This window comes from Stegodyphus dumicola, chromosome 8 (genome assembly GCF_044657685.1).
Source record: "Stegodyphus dumicola isolate Sdum_Otavi_A_Nest chromosome 8, ASM4465768v1".
Lineage (NCBI taxonomy): Eukaryota > Metazoa > Arthropoda > Arachnida > Araneae > Eresidae > Stegodyphus > Stegodyphus dumicola.
The window spans coordinates 88,370,690-88,384,012 of NC_140775.1; the positions used below are offsets into that span (position 1 = coordinate 88,370,690).

At 32.4% G+C, this 13,323-nt stretch overlaps 1 protein-coding gene across 4 annotated transcripts in view; it reads left to right on the forward strand.

The window, feature by feature from the left end:
* The window catches only part of LOC118200674 (pumilio homolog 1-like), a 204,087-nt gene that overhangs the window by 96,650 nt on the left and 94,114 nt on the right, over window positions 1-13,323 (forward strand). For all 4 annotated transcript variants that reach the window (XM_035372632.2, XM_085822087.1, XM_085822086.1 and 1 more), the window contains 3 exons: window positions 1,680-1,754; window positions 5,498-5,621; window positions 12,735-12,835. In XM_035372632.2, coding sequence (XP_035228523.1) covers window positions 1,680-1,754; window positions 5,498-5,621; window positions 12,735-12,835 — 300 coding nt within the window. The remainder of the gene's footprint in view (window positions 1-1,679; window positions 1,755-5,497; window positions 5,622-12,734; window positions 12,836-13,323) is intronic.

Consider the following 13,323-nt stretch of genomic DNA (forward strand, 5'->3'; position numbering starts at 1 on the left):
GGGGCAAAAAAGAAAGGGGGAAAATTATCTCCAGCGCCCGTGGAATTGTGTATGGGAAATTCTATCATTTTAAAATTAATTTGGGATATTGCTTTTGAACTGAATTTTATGGTTTAAGTGCGAAGAACATATTTAACAAATAAAGGTAACGTACAAAACTTCAAAAAAAAAAAAAAAAAAAAAAAAAAAAAAAGGGCGCAGTGTAAAATCTGAAAGCTTTCCAAATTTTTTTTTGGGTGACATTTAGTGTTTCTTTTTGACGAAAAAGAAACGCTAGTGAGAGTTAAAAATGTAGCAGGCTTAGCATCACAAGAGGAAGGATTTTTCATCTTCCGTAGGTATTGCAGAAGAAAACTTTTCCTACCAGCAATGCTTGAGCGCACCTAGATCGGAGCGTCACAGACCGCTACGTTTATTGCTGCGGGCAAGTGGTTGCTGTCTCTCCTTCTCTTTTTATACATTTTATTTTCACTTTTCATGACTAGTGCCTTCCTGTTGTTGGATTCTTGTCCTTAGGGGTTGCATTTCTACTTTTAACAAAATGGCACGTGATGCAGTTTTGCGTATCATCAATATATTATTGTGTTAAGGGGCTAGTTATGTAAAATTGTTTCGCGTTTTTCATATTCCCCTCATCAAAAATTCTTTTTCTCAGAAGTTTCTAAGATTCGTATTGATGATCTAAAGTTTTATTTAATGAGATACTTTTAAGGACAGCTGACGAAAACTTCCGCATCCGAGTGTCGCCGAAGTGAGTCTTAAGGCCGCGATAGTTTAATCTGTGAGTCAGATTCCGTGCAGAATAGGCTGTCTGTCTATGGTTTTCACAATCTTTGACAGTTGTAATCCATTTGTCATTAAAATATTCCTTGCAAATGTATTCCTTTATAAGCAAATAGCTTTCCTGAGAACCAGTAACCTACCAAACATATGTATTACTTGATGCAGAAAATATAACTGGTTGGACTTAATAATGAATTTATTAAGTATCTTTTTTTTTCAAAAGAATATATACATGTATATATAGAAATAGCAAATAAGACTGTATATATAGTGGCTGAGAAATAACATTATTCTTTTATTGGAAACAGCATAAATCATATTTGTTTTCTGTAAGAAATATTGAAATTGTAACTTGTTAGAATTATAATTTTTTTAACAAGGTTAATTTTGGGAGAGTTTTTAGTTAAAGATCGTAATAATTAAGATATAAATAGCTTGTATATATAAAAATATTTATGCACATAGTATTATGCAAAATACAAAGTCAATAGTTAGGGGTTTGCTAAAATGTATATTGTATAAAAAAGGTCTGAATAGATTAAATTATTAAATAGATTATGTATAGGCAGTGTTTAGTTTCAAGTGAATGCAGTTTTTCAGTTTGTTTTTCTTCCTAGTAACTTGAATATATTTGAAGCTATTTAATATTAAAAGTATAACAGTTCAGGGGAGAATAAAGTAATAAACATAGATCATTCAGCCATCATCTGAAAAATTATGCATAATGTAATAGTATTTTTGTCAAATTTTTGATAAATCTAATAACTGTACAGAAAATGTGATATTAATGTATTATCAATATTGTGTGTTTAATTAAATCCATGAACTCATACAAGGTACTTTTGTATTGGATGTTTTGAATTAAAATTTCTAAAACATACTGTCTTCATTTTTAGGTTCGTGGAAATGAAAACTCAGAATTGGAAAGTGATTTCCAAGCACTGGCATTAGAAACAGGACATACATTAGAAGTATAGTTACCTCTTTACTAAAATTATAAACAATGTTTACTAAAATGGTATATTTTGTCATTTCCAGTTTGGTGCATCAGCCATTTTGCATATCTTTTTTTTCCCTGCCTGTTAATTATTATTTCTGAAATTATGACCTTTTGGATAAATTATTTAAAAAATAATGCACTTAAATTCATTTAAATATTTATGTTGGAAACAAGGATCAAAATAGACTTACGTCATTTTGATTAAGAGCCTAATTAAAGATAAGCCTCCAAGTGGCAGGGCCTTGAGGATCTGCTTATGAACAGTTAGTTGTATTTAAACAGCAGTTTTTTGGTAAATTTGTATAATTATTTTAGTTTCTGTTGTTAGAATGTTTGAAATTATTAAAAAAAAGCCATGACTGAATAAAGGCAGTTGTGCTGCTCAAGAAGTCGGTGTTCATGATCCTATTCAAACCTGATGTAAACTTGTTATCCACCTCAACCAAGAAAACATTTTATTGAATTTTATGTTGAGTTATTTGTATTCATAAAATTACTTTCTTTTAAATTGTAAAAATTACAACTGAACATGGAATATTGAAAATGGAGAGACTATTGGTTTTCAGTAGGATGAGAAAAAAGATGAAAGTGAGAAAATAATCTAGTCAGGAAACTTACATATTGCAGATGAGGAACATATAAATAAATAACAGTTTTTACTCATAGTACTTTAATGTAAGGAATGCATTGCATTAAAATAAAACTTTTTAATGCAGAAAGCATACACTGTCTTTCGGTTTTTGGATGAATTTTGCTTGTGCTGAAAGTGCATCTTTTGAAGACTTTGTCACAGTCTGCATTATTTTGTGCATAGAAAACATTTAAATTTTTTGTAAATGTTATGTTGGTAATTAATGCTTGATACTATATTTTGTTCATTCTTCTGCATCATTCTTTGTATTCCTTGTAGGTAGAAACTTGCTAACAGGGATAAACTAATGGAAATTAATACAAATAAACTTATTACAACTTGTGATAACATTCGGAAATTATGATCTTAATATTGCCTAAGCTAAGACATGTCTGAAAAATTTCATTACTTTGCCAATAATCTAGTAATGTATAGAGACAAGCTACAGCTGATAATAAAATAAGTACTTCAAAAAGTTTGTGGTGAAATATTGTATCAGGAGTTTAACAATTAGGTGAAATGTTAGTTTGACAGAATAATATATACATGTCTAAATATTATATGTATATATGAACTGGAATTTTTTACTGAAAATTTTTTTACTAGAATCAAGGTTTGATGATGAATTTCAAAGCAATTTATTATTATTAATTGCATTAACACACCTTAGGGTTATAAAAACTGTAATCAGAGTTTTTATCTGAAACTAATTTCTATCATAATTATTCTTTGCTTAATATTTTGCATTCACTACCAACACATCACAGGTCTTCAATTTCAGGTGATATATAGTACACTTATCTTTTGGCTCATGTTTTAATGGATGCAATTCTGAAATATTTCAATGCAATTCATTCTTGTATCAGTTTCCTTGAGATCATAAAACAATTACATGTCTGAGATGGGTATGGTTTTCTTAGCCAGGCATAGTCAGCGTTATCTTCATAGCAGTGCACCTCAATCAGTAGTAAAAATGTTGCAGATTAGATCTGAAGCAATGGTTGATGGATATTTTAAATACTAGTCATCTCTCTTGTTATAACAACCACATCACTTTTCTTCTTACTGTTCTTCTGTTTCATACTTTTAGCCAGATTTTTTTTTTTTTTTTCTGAAATTGTTTATAACGGCTTGCCTGATCATTAAAGTTATGTAGATTTCACCCTATTTGTCTGAAACTCTTATGTCATTCAGCTTTGTCTTTGAATTCATATTATTGTTGCAGGTGGCTGTTTTCTTACAACTGAAATGGCATAAGATGGCAGCTAATGATTCTTGCATGAAACTGTTAAATTCAGTCTAGTGGTCTAGTGTTCTAAATGATTTTGTTGTATTGGGGGGGGGGACTAAAAATTTAACATTGGACAATAACCCTGATTGGAAAGTGTTTGGTGGCTTGGGGGGGGGAAACCTGGTTTCATAATACCAAACTAAATTATTTATTATTAGACCTTAGTAAACATGTCATACTGGTAGAAAAACTCTCAAGAGTTGAAATTGAGGTTAAATATTACTAAACATTTTCATGAGGGGGATTTACATTTTCTATCTCATTATCTCTAAATTACACAGTTTTCTGTTATGATAACAATTATAGCTTTTGAATCTCAATTAGCATGGGTTCTGGAAATCATTTATACTAAATGTAGTTTGAGTGGTGTGGATGAAACAGTACTTATCTAGTCATGTTGACAATCAGTGAAATCACCAGCCCTCAAAGGGGCCATCAAATGAAAGACTGAAAGACTGTCCTTCATCTAAGGTAAAAACTGGTAGATCTGGGTAGGCTGGACTATATGATCCCTTAGGATAGAATTAGAAGAGGAATTTGTTCATCAAGAACTCATTGCAACCTATTCATGGCAGGCATTCCTATAAAGCAGTGGAGCTGTAATAAGACAGAGTCCAGGGAACTACTTATAGTTGCAGAAATAGTGGCAGGTGAGCCGATAAAAATGCTAGTGTTAATTAAGCTGAGGTGGACAGTCGGAACTAGGTCTTTATTATGTATAAGTATGCATTTTCTTTTTCCTTTGTATGTGCACCCATTGAAAGTGTTGCAGAAGTTGACAGCAATGAATACCAGACTAAATCTTTCTCTCTGGAGCTTGCCTTCAGGTTTTAAGGTTGGAGGCTGCTACATTCGAGAAGATGCTCCAAGAGAGCTAAAAATTTTCAGCACCCATGCCAAGAACATATCAGGAGAAAAATTTGTACTTCCTTCTCATTATTTTCCATTTTCTTATGTGTAATGCACCAGTTGCAGTTTAAACTTCACTTTACATGCACAAATTAGCAAACATTATAATTATCACCTCATTTTCCTGTACTGGAATTTGTAGTGGTGTCCTCTTTCTTTATACCAGTTTATGTACTTTCATCCTGAAATTCTGTTTGTTATTTTTTTAATCCAATCATATCTGAAAGGGCTTGGCTTATGTGCACATGTAATTTGCATAGATAATTTTTCTAGATCAACATTTGGCAACAAATGGTGTGGGAATATAATTGTTTCAGGAAAATTCGGTGAGGATTGTATTGGAGTGTATGTATATTACTTTAAATCTGGTGTTGCATGCCTTAGAATTGAATTTTTTAAATTGCAGAAATGAAATTCCACCAGTTAAATTAAATTTTTAGAAGTCAGAATATTCATTGTGATTTTTTAACTGGTAAAAAAAATTAAAATACATTTATTCTGACGTATAAATTTTGAGATTTTTGTTCCAGATATAGCAGTTGTGTCTGATTTCTTAATTTTTTGTTCTTTACACTTTTGCTGTTTTGTTAAAGATTGTGTGTGTTCTAAATATATTATAATGTTACATTAGAACACACCAAAGAACAAATATTAAAGATACTAATAATTAGCTATGCATATTACAGTGATTCTTATCAGTAGTTATTAGTATCTTTAATATTTATACATGTTTTGTATTGATGGATGGTGTGAAGGTAGTCTGAAATTGAGGAAAGTGGAGGGACGAGGTGAAGGATCTTTTTTTTAGGTTTTTTTTTTTTTTTTTTTTTTTTTTTAAAGTAAATTAGAATTATTTTATTTTATAAATTCTTTTCACTTGCAGTATTCTCCAGCAACAAAAAAATTATGGGGTGTGGAAGATACTAAACCAGATGATGGTAAAGGTATATTGTTTGGTGACCAGTGGAGGGATGCGGCTTGGAGTACAGGCCATAACAGTGCATCAGGTATGTAATTTCTGTAATGCATATTATTCTATATTAAGTTTTGATATCTCTTTATTCTCGATCAGGTGTGTTCAGTATTAGGACTGTGGTAGACTATTAGAACAAAATAATATTTTTTATTTGTTGCAGCTGTCTTCCCTCTTCAGTTTCGTAGTCTGTATAAATGTCTATCTTATTTTTTACATTGCCTTTGACAAGAACATCCATGAAACTGAAAAATAAATATATTTTTATTAAATTTTAATTGAATAAATTTGCTTTTTGAGTAACAGATAGTTTTACCTTATGATTTATGAAAAAAAAATATTTACATTGTTCACTTTTTCTTTTTAATATTTAGTACTTTTTTTGTAAAAAAGGAGGTACAAATAAAATGTAGTTTAATTTAAAAATGTTAAGTAAAAACCTTCAATTCTTATTTTTCAGCATAATACTTTGAGTATTTGCACTGAACTTTTTAAATTGTGCAAAAACAGCTGCAAGATGGTTTGATGTAACTTAGAATTACATCTAAACTCACTTTTGCATAGAATTCAAAACAAATAAAAATAGTTAAAGCTTCTTACCTGCCAGACGAGATCAATTCAATCCATGATATTTTATCTAATTTTATCTATGTCACAAACAATACGTAACAAAGAAAACACTTCTAAATCCAGTTATGTGTAGTTCACACTTACAAAAATTATCGTTCAACACTATTTGCAGTTTTCATGGCAATGAATGTAACTTAAAAATAAGTCAGATGCACAGTGCCATCTGGTTCCTGTAGTTATAGTTTCTATGCACTGCCCACCCCCCTGCCTGAAGGACCAGGGGTTCATTCAAAATTCCCACTAATACGATTTTAAACAAAAAAGTTCTTATAATGAACTTAACTGTTTCAAACTTAGAAACCTATAAAAAAACTACACTTATTAACTATATAAACATTCACCTTTAAACAATATACAAAGTTACCTGTAACAAGGAATAACATGCATAGTAAATTGACAGTTTTTAAATTTCATACATGTTAACACTTTTATCACAGATCTGGAATAATCCTGTAACAATAGTACTAATCTGTACTATTGTTACAGGATTATAATATATTATGAAGATATAATAAATAAGTAAATTTATTCATGGATTTCGAGATTATATAAATGTTGCGTAGTTTGTTTAATGACTGATGTAGTTATTTAATTTCACAAGACCTTACTTTATCTGTCAAGAAATACTGCTACTCTTTCTAATTTCCAAAAATGCCTAAGTAACTTATCATTAGTTAATACAACATCATTAAATTCAGTAATTCATCCTATAGTCTTGACACAATAAAGAGATCTTAGCATCAAAAGATTACTTTTTTTTACATTTATTCCAAAACATAATTACCAATCTTTTTTTATAATTGAATCTTTTATATTAACTAAGTTAGAATCAAAATTAAGCCTGGCAGGAGGGAAACTATTCACTCTGTATCCCTAATAGCATATGCGCTGGAGTTAAAGGCATAGGTTCTTGTAATTAAGATTAAACATAAGTTAAAGGATGAGAAATAAGCTTGCTTTCAATTTCAGTAATTAGAGTTTCTAACTCGTCTCGAGATAAAGTAGTTTTACTTAAAGTTTTTTAGATTTAATCACAGATCTGATCAGTTTTTCGTAGAAGCCAACACACCACACACCTTTCTCAGCTATGTAGCACCATTGGATTTTGTGGGAGGCATAAATGTCTTTCACCGTTGGATCACTAATGACAATCCACAAGTTTTTGAGTTCAAGTACTGATCACTTAAAAGTTTTGGTGTTACCCGTCAAAATTTGAGAACACAAACCTCAACGAGCAATGAATCGTCGAAATGGAAAAAGTGTTTGTGTGGTTATGCTAACAAACTCTAAATGAAGAGCTTGCATTACTCTGCATGTAAACACGGAATGTAGTTTTTCTCTTCACTGTCTTTGGTATAAAGTGTTCCACCGAAATTAAGCGTACTACAGAAAAATGAGGTAACACTTCTGTTCAGTTAACTGGTAAAGGAGCAGTAACTTGCACACCAGGAGATGAACTGAATGATTTGCACAAAATATATTTTCTTAGGCTATTTTAAACAGAGTGCCTTCCTTTAGATATCCAGTATTTTTTGCATATTTCTATCAAAGTTTCAGAAATTACACCTTGAAATACTCTGCTGTGTGCATGCTACTCTAACAATTCATGAAGGAATGTTTTGCAGGCATAATAGTTGGATGTTTTAGCAGATAGGTAAATTTTGACTTCTGGAGTCTTCCACGTACATTATCCTGTTCTCATTAAGAAAGGGATTCAGTTTCAAAATAGACAAAATCTTTAAAATTGTTTTGCCCTTTCTTAAGCAGGACTGCTCTTTAGCAAAAACTTCTCTTTGAACAGTTTTTATCCAAATCATTTCAGCATCATTAAGTTCTTCAGTGCTTAATTCTTTACATCTCTTGTTTTTATTTCTAATGCTGTATATGAATTGGAGTACCAACTGGTAACACGATAAATTTTCTCAAACTGCTATATTTATTCATAACTAGTCGGATCCGGCTGAACTTCCCACATAAACGATGATGTTTCTTCCAATTTAGTTCTATTTTTGTAATGGACTTCTGGAGAAATTTCATAATTAGAACCCTCTAGCAACACGTTTTTCTTCCGCCGAAGCTATTCCGGACCTTGCAGCAAATCGGATTAGACATAAATTTTCCACAATTGTTCCTTGAGACATGTAATCTGCATAATTATTCTTGCCTTTACAATGATGCCAGTTAGCGGGATCAGTTCTAGACTGGATTTTTGGGTACTCAGTTTGATACAAAAAGTTTCCATTTTGAAGCTTTCCCTTTAATCCAATGAAGAGTGATTAAGGAATCACTCCACAAATATTTGTTAGAGACAGGAAATTTGAAATTTGTTTTCAAATATTGGAAAGGTCTAGAAGCAATAACAGCTGCCATTAACTCAAGCCTTGGTAGTGTCACCCCCTTCAGTAGATTTCATAGTGGTAAAACTCGTGTAAATTCAATCACACTTAACATATAATGAAAGTATGCAACTCTTCCAAGAGCTTCAGGAATAGTGTTGGAAAATATATGCAGTTCTATTTGTTTTATTAAATTCAGTGGAAAGAAGAAATTCTTTCTTTCAAAAGATGAATCAGAGAGCACCAGTGTAATTTTTTTTTCAAGTTTCAGTGCAATTGATCGTTCATCATCCCATCCTAATTCAAATTCCCATATTTCTTGCATTAATAATTTTATGAGAACAATAAAAGGATGAAGCAGTTCCCACAAGATCAAACAACTTCAGTGCCATTTGAAATAGACTGTATTTTGAATTCTTCAAATCACCATCCATGTCAAGAAGGGGTTTCACATCTATTTAAATGTATCTTCTTCCATGTTCCATATTAAGCCTAACACCTTCAAAAAACGTTCGTTAGCTTCTTTCACATCAGACATACATCATTCGTGCCATAAATTTCTCAACTCATCTGAGTTAGTTTTAAACTTTCTTAAATTCATTTTCTCATCTTTAAGAATTTTTACAATGCTCTTTGAAAATTCTAAAGCTTTATTGTATTTACTCCATAAAAAAGATCATCCACATAAAGTGCCAAGTTAAGCATTTCTAAAGTTCCATTTTTTTCATGTTTATATTTTCGTTTGTTGTATTTAATAGGTGCAGATGGGATAAACGAGCTTGATATCACTCCAAAGGGTGCAAAAAATTTGCAAGGTGTGATGTAACTTACAATTACATCTAAAATCACTTTTGCATAAAATTCTATACAATAACCAAAACGAATAAAATAGTTAAAGCTTCTTGCCTGTCAGACGAGATCAATTCATTCCAAGATGTTTGATCTATTTCTATTTACGGCACAAACAATCCATGACAAAGAAGAAAACACTTATAAATCCATGTATAGATAGTTTGCACTTAATCGTGCAATACTATTTGCAGTTTTCATTGCATTGAAATAAAATCGGAAAGAAATTAGATGCACAGCGTCATCTGGCTTCTGTAATTATAGTTTCTAATACATGGTGTGCTTCTTGCAGCATATCTTAGTAATATATTGCTTTCTGCTAAATTCAGATGTATTTGTTAGTTGTTCAGTAATAATTAGTTCTGTGAGATGCATAAGCAGCTCGGATTAGTGAAAAAATTAAACATGAGGGAGCTGGAGAAACAATGTATGTGTTGTAAAATTTTGTTTAAAAGTAAGGAAAACTTTCAACAGAAACTTTTCAGATGCTTAACTAAGTATTCAGAGATGACTGTGTGAGCTGAATGCTGTACTGTGATTAGTTTCAACATTTTATAAAGAGAGCAGAAGTTCGATTTCCAAAGATCCTAAAATTGATCAATCTTCCGCATCAACAAACCACCAACATGTTCATAGTGCACCATAAATTTGTGCTGCTTAGTCAGAGTAAACAAGATAATGTTAACGTGTTTGAGGGGTGCTGTACATGGAAAGACCTGAACTGTGGGGGAATCTGTTATGGAATCCTGCTCATGCATGTTACAATTATTTGACAAAACATTGCTCTTCCATCGTGCTCCATGAACCCTATTCTCTGAACTTGGGCCCAGCAGACTTTTTCTTTGTCTAAAACTTTAAAGCCATTTCGAAAGAACATCGTTTCCATTTCATTGAGGAGATTCAGGAAAAGGTACTGCATGCCCTCCCCCCCCCAAAAAAAGGTTTAATGCTGGTGTTCGAAAAGTGGAAGAAGCAGTTGCAATGGTGTTTGATACTAGAGGGAGTACTTTGAAGGGGATAGTAGTTGAAAGTTTGTACAAAGTGTAATAAAGCAAGAACATGAAACGTTGTCTTTTCTTTTTTTTTAGATCATGTACAGGAAGTTAATAGCATTTCTCCAAGGGGGGAAAAAATTAAATTCTTTGCTTCAAGAAAATTCTGAAATTTGATTATTTAGAGAACCTCCTATAACAAATACCCAAATTGAACTTCAAGAAATTATGTAGAATATGCTTGAAAGTACAATGCAAAGTCTAATAATACATACATGTTAAGTGCTTCTCTTGCAACACAGAATTTTAAATTTAAACTTGGTACAGAAAATGACACCATATATTAGGGGATCAATTAATTAATTGTATTATGTTTTTAAAAGAGGTATAATTAAAATGAATTGTGTTTTTGCAGTTCGAAGTAGTTTGGAATGCAGATTTTCTGATCCACAATCAACTTTCAATTTCACCACATCCAAGAACTCTAGCTTCACCATATACCAGGTGGAAGAAAAATAACATGCTTATTTTGACATATGAACACAGAAATAAAATAAAAACATTTGCTAGCACGTACAGATCAAGGATGAGTTGAGTCTCAAATGATGTTTCAATGGAAAGGGAATGCTTTGTGATAATGATGTTCCATTAAAACCATTTAATTGTAGGTAGAACATTAAGTGATGTTCATGCAGTGGCATACCTGTCATAGTCATAAGGTGTAAAAGTCATTAGCTTCATTCACATCTGTGGAAAGGATTAAATCTGTAGCACAATCAAGGAAGGTAAATACAGGTGTTGGACAAAAATATAGAAACACTGAAATAGAATATATTGCTGTGACTAATATGGTGTAGGGAAATTGTTGACATTCAAATACAGCTTGCAGTCTTTTCGGAATGGATAAATAGAGGTCTTGTATTCTATGCAAGGGAATCTTGTACCATTCTTCCTGTAAAATGTGGCAAGTTCAGTAGTTCAGTTAACAATGATGGTGGTGGATAGCGTTTATGCAGATTTTTCTCCAAAGTAGCCCACAGAGGCTCAATAGTATTGACATCCGGTGACTGGTTTCCATGGTAGATGCAAAAGTTACCCTCATGCCCAGAAAACCAGTCTTGTACAGTGTGAGCTGAGTGAACAACTCTGTAGTCTTGGAATACAGTATCACCATTGGGGAACAAAATTTGTACCATGGGATAGATGTGATCAGTCAGAATAGTCACATAATCCTTGGGTCCCATAGAATACCACAATATGGCTGTCCAAACCGACACCAAACCCCCATCATGTTTCTCTTTGCAGCAGACAGTCTCTGTCGTATGCTTGGGCCGGATTCACCAAATGTTGACTCGCCCAGAAGTCAGAAACAGTGTGAGGCAAGTCTCATCCTACCAAATGACAGTCTGCCATTGCTCTACAGTTCAGGTTTTATGTGTTTGGCACCATTTTTTCCTCTTTCACTTTAATCACTGATGAAAGGCTGAATTGCAGTTCTGCCTAAAGTATTGCTGCTGGTGGAGCTCCCTTCATATTGTTTTCCTGCTGACAGGGTCTGTGAGTGTGACATTTAGTTCAGCAGCCATATTCGTGGCTGTGGTCCTCTTATTTTTCATCACAATCTTCTACATTGATTATCTGTCATGATCACTCGACACATTTTTGTCCCCACTGTGGTTTATCTAATGAGATTTTCCCTGTTTTCCTGTATGAGTTAAAAACCTTAGAAACTGTGTCTGTCTCTTGAAACACCTGACACTTCAGCTACTTTAGTTAACTTTACAGAACACCATTTTGAGAACTAATGACACTTGCAACATATTGAGCATGTGTTTGTACGGGTAGTGTTACTGGGCAAACACATCAGCACCACCAACAGCTTTTGCAAGCATAAACATTTCAGTTTAAACATGCATTTTATGAGGTATTTCCATACATTTGGCCAGCCCTTGTATGTGAACATCCAACTGATGTCAGTCCATGTTTGCTTAGTTGTGATTGGTTGATTCTATACCAAGTTAGTATTCAGTAGGAACATGTATTTAAAATCTTTATACTGGTTTCTCAAACATAGCAGCGGGTAGTTGCCAGTAGAAAAAGTGTGACTTATGCTACTTGTGACCATAGCCCATGTCTGAATACTTCTTATGGCTTTGAAATGCCTATTGTGAAGTAACTGACTGATTCATTACTTTTTCTCATCTTTTAAAATTAATTTTACATTATTTGTTACATGTATTTTCATAGTTTTACATATGACATATGTTTGTATTTACATTTTCAAGTTAGTCTTCGATTTTAGCATTTTATAATGCTTTATATATATATATTTCCTTTTAGATACAGGTGGGCTTGGAGTTAAAATGGTTGAATATGTACTTGGTAGCTCTCCAACGTCTAAAGACTTGGACAACCGCATGTCACGATTGCATCTTGGCATGGTAAGTCATTTATTTATTTAACTAATCATAGGATTAGTAAATTAGCAAAGAAGTTCTTGTTAATGGGCTGTTCTAAATTTATTTCATAAATGTCTTTGGATACATCTTATGTATTATAACTATTTTAAAAGTATAAAATATTTAGTTTAAATAATATTAATTTAGAGTGTAGATTCTAGTATGCTTAACTATCATAAAATGTGGTCAGATCTACCTAAGTGTGATCCATGCAAATTCTCACACAGGCTTGAAGATGAACACAACCAGGGAAGGGTGTAAAAGATCCTTTTATTGAGTGAAAAATATTTAACAGTTTGCACAGACTTATTTGCCTGTCCCCCCCCCCCCCCCCGAAAAAAAACCTGAAGTAAGAACTTGAAAGATAATGTAATACTAAATCCGTCCCTCCAAAAAAACCGAGGTAAGAACTTAAAAGATAATGTAATAGTAAATTTAAAGATAAAGAGTAGTGCACAATTACAGGTAAC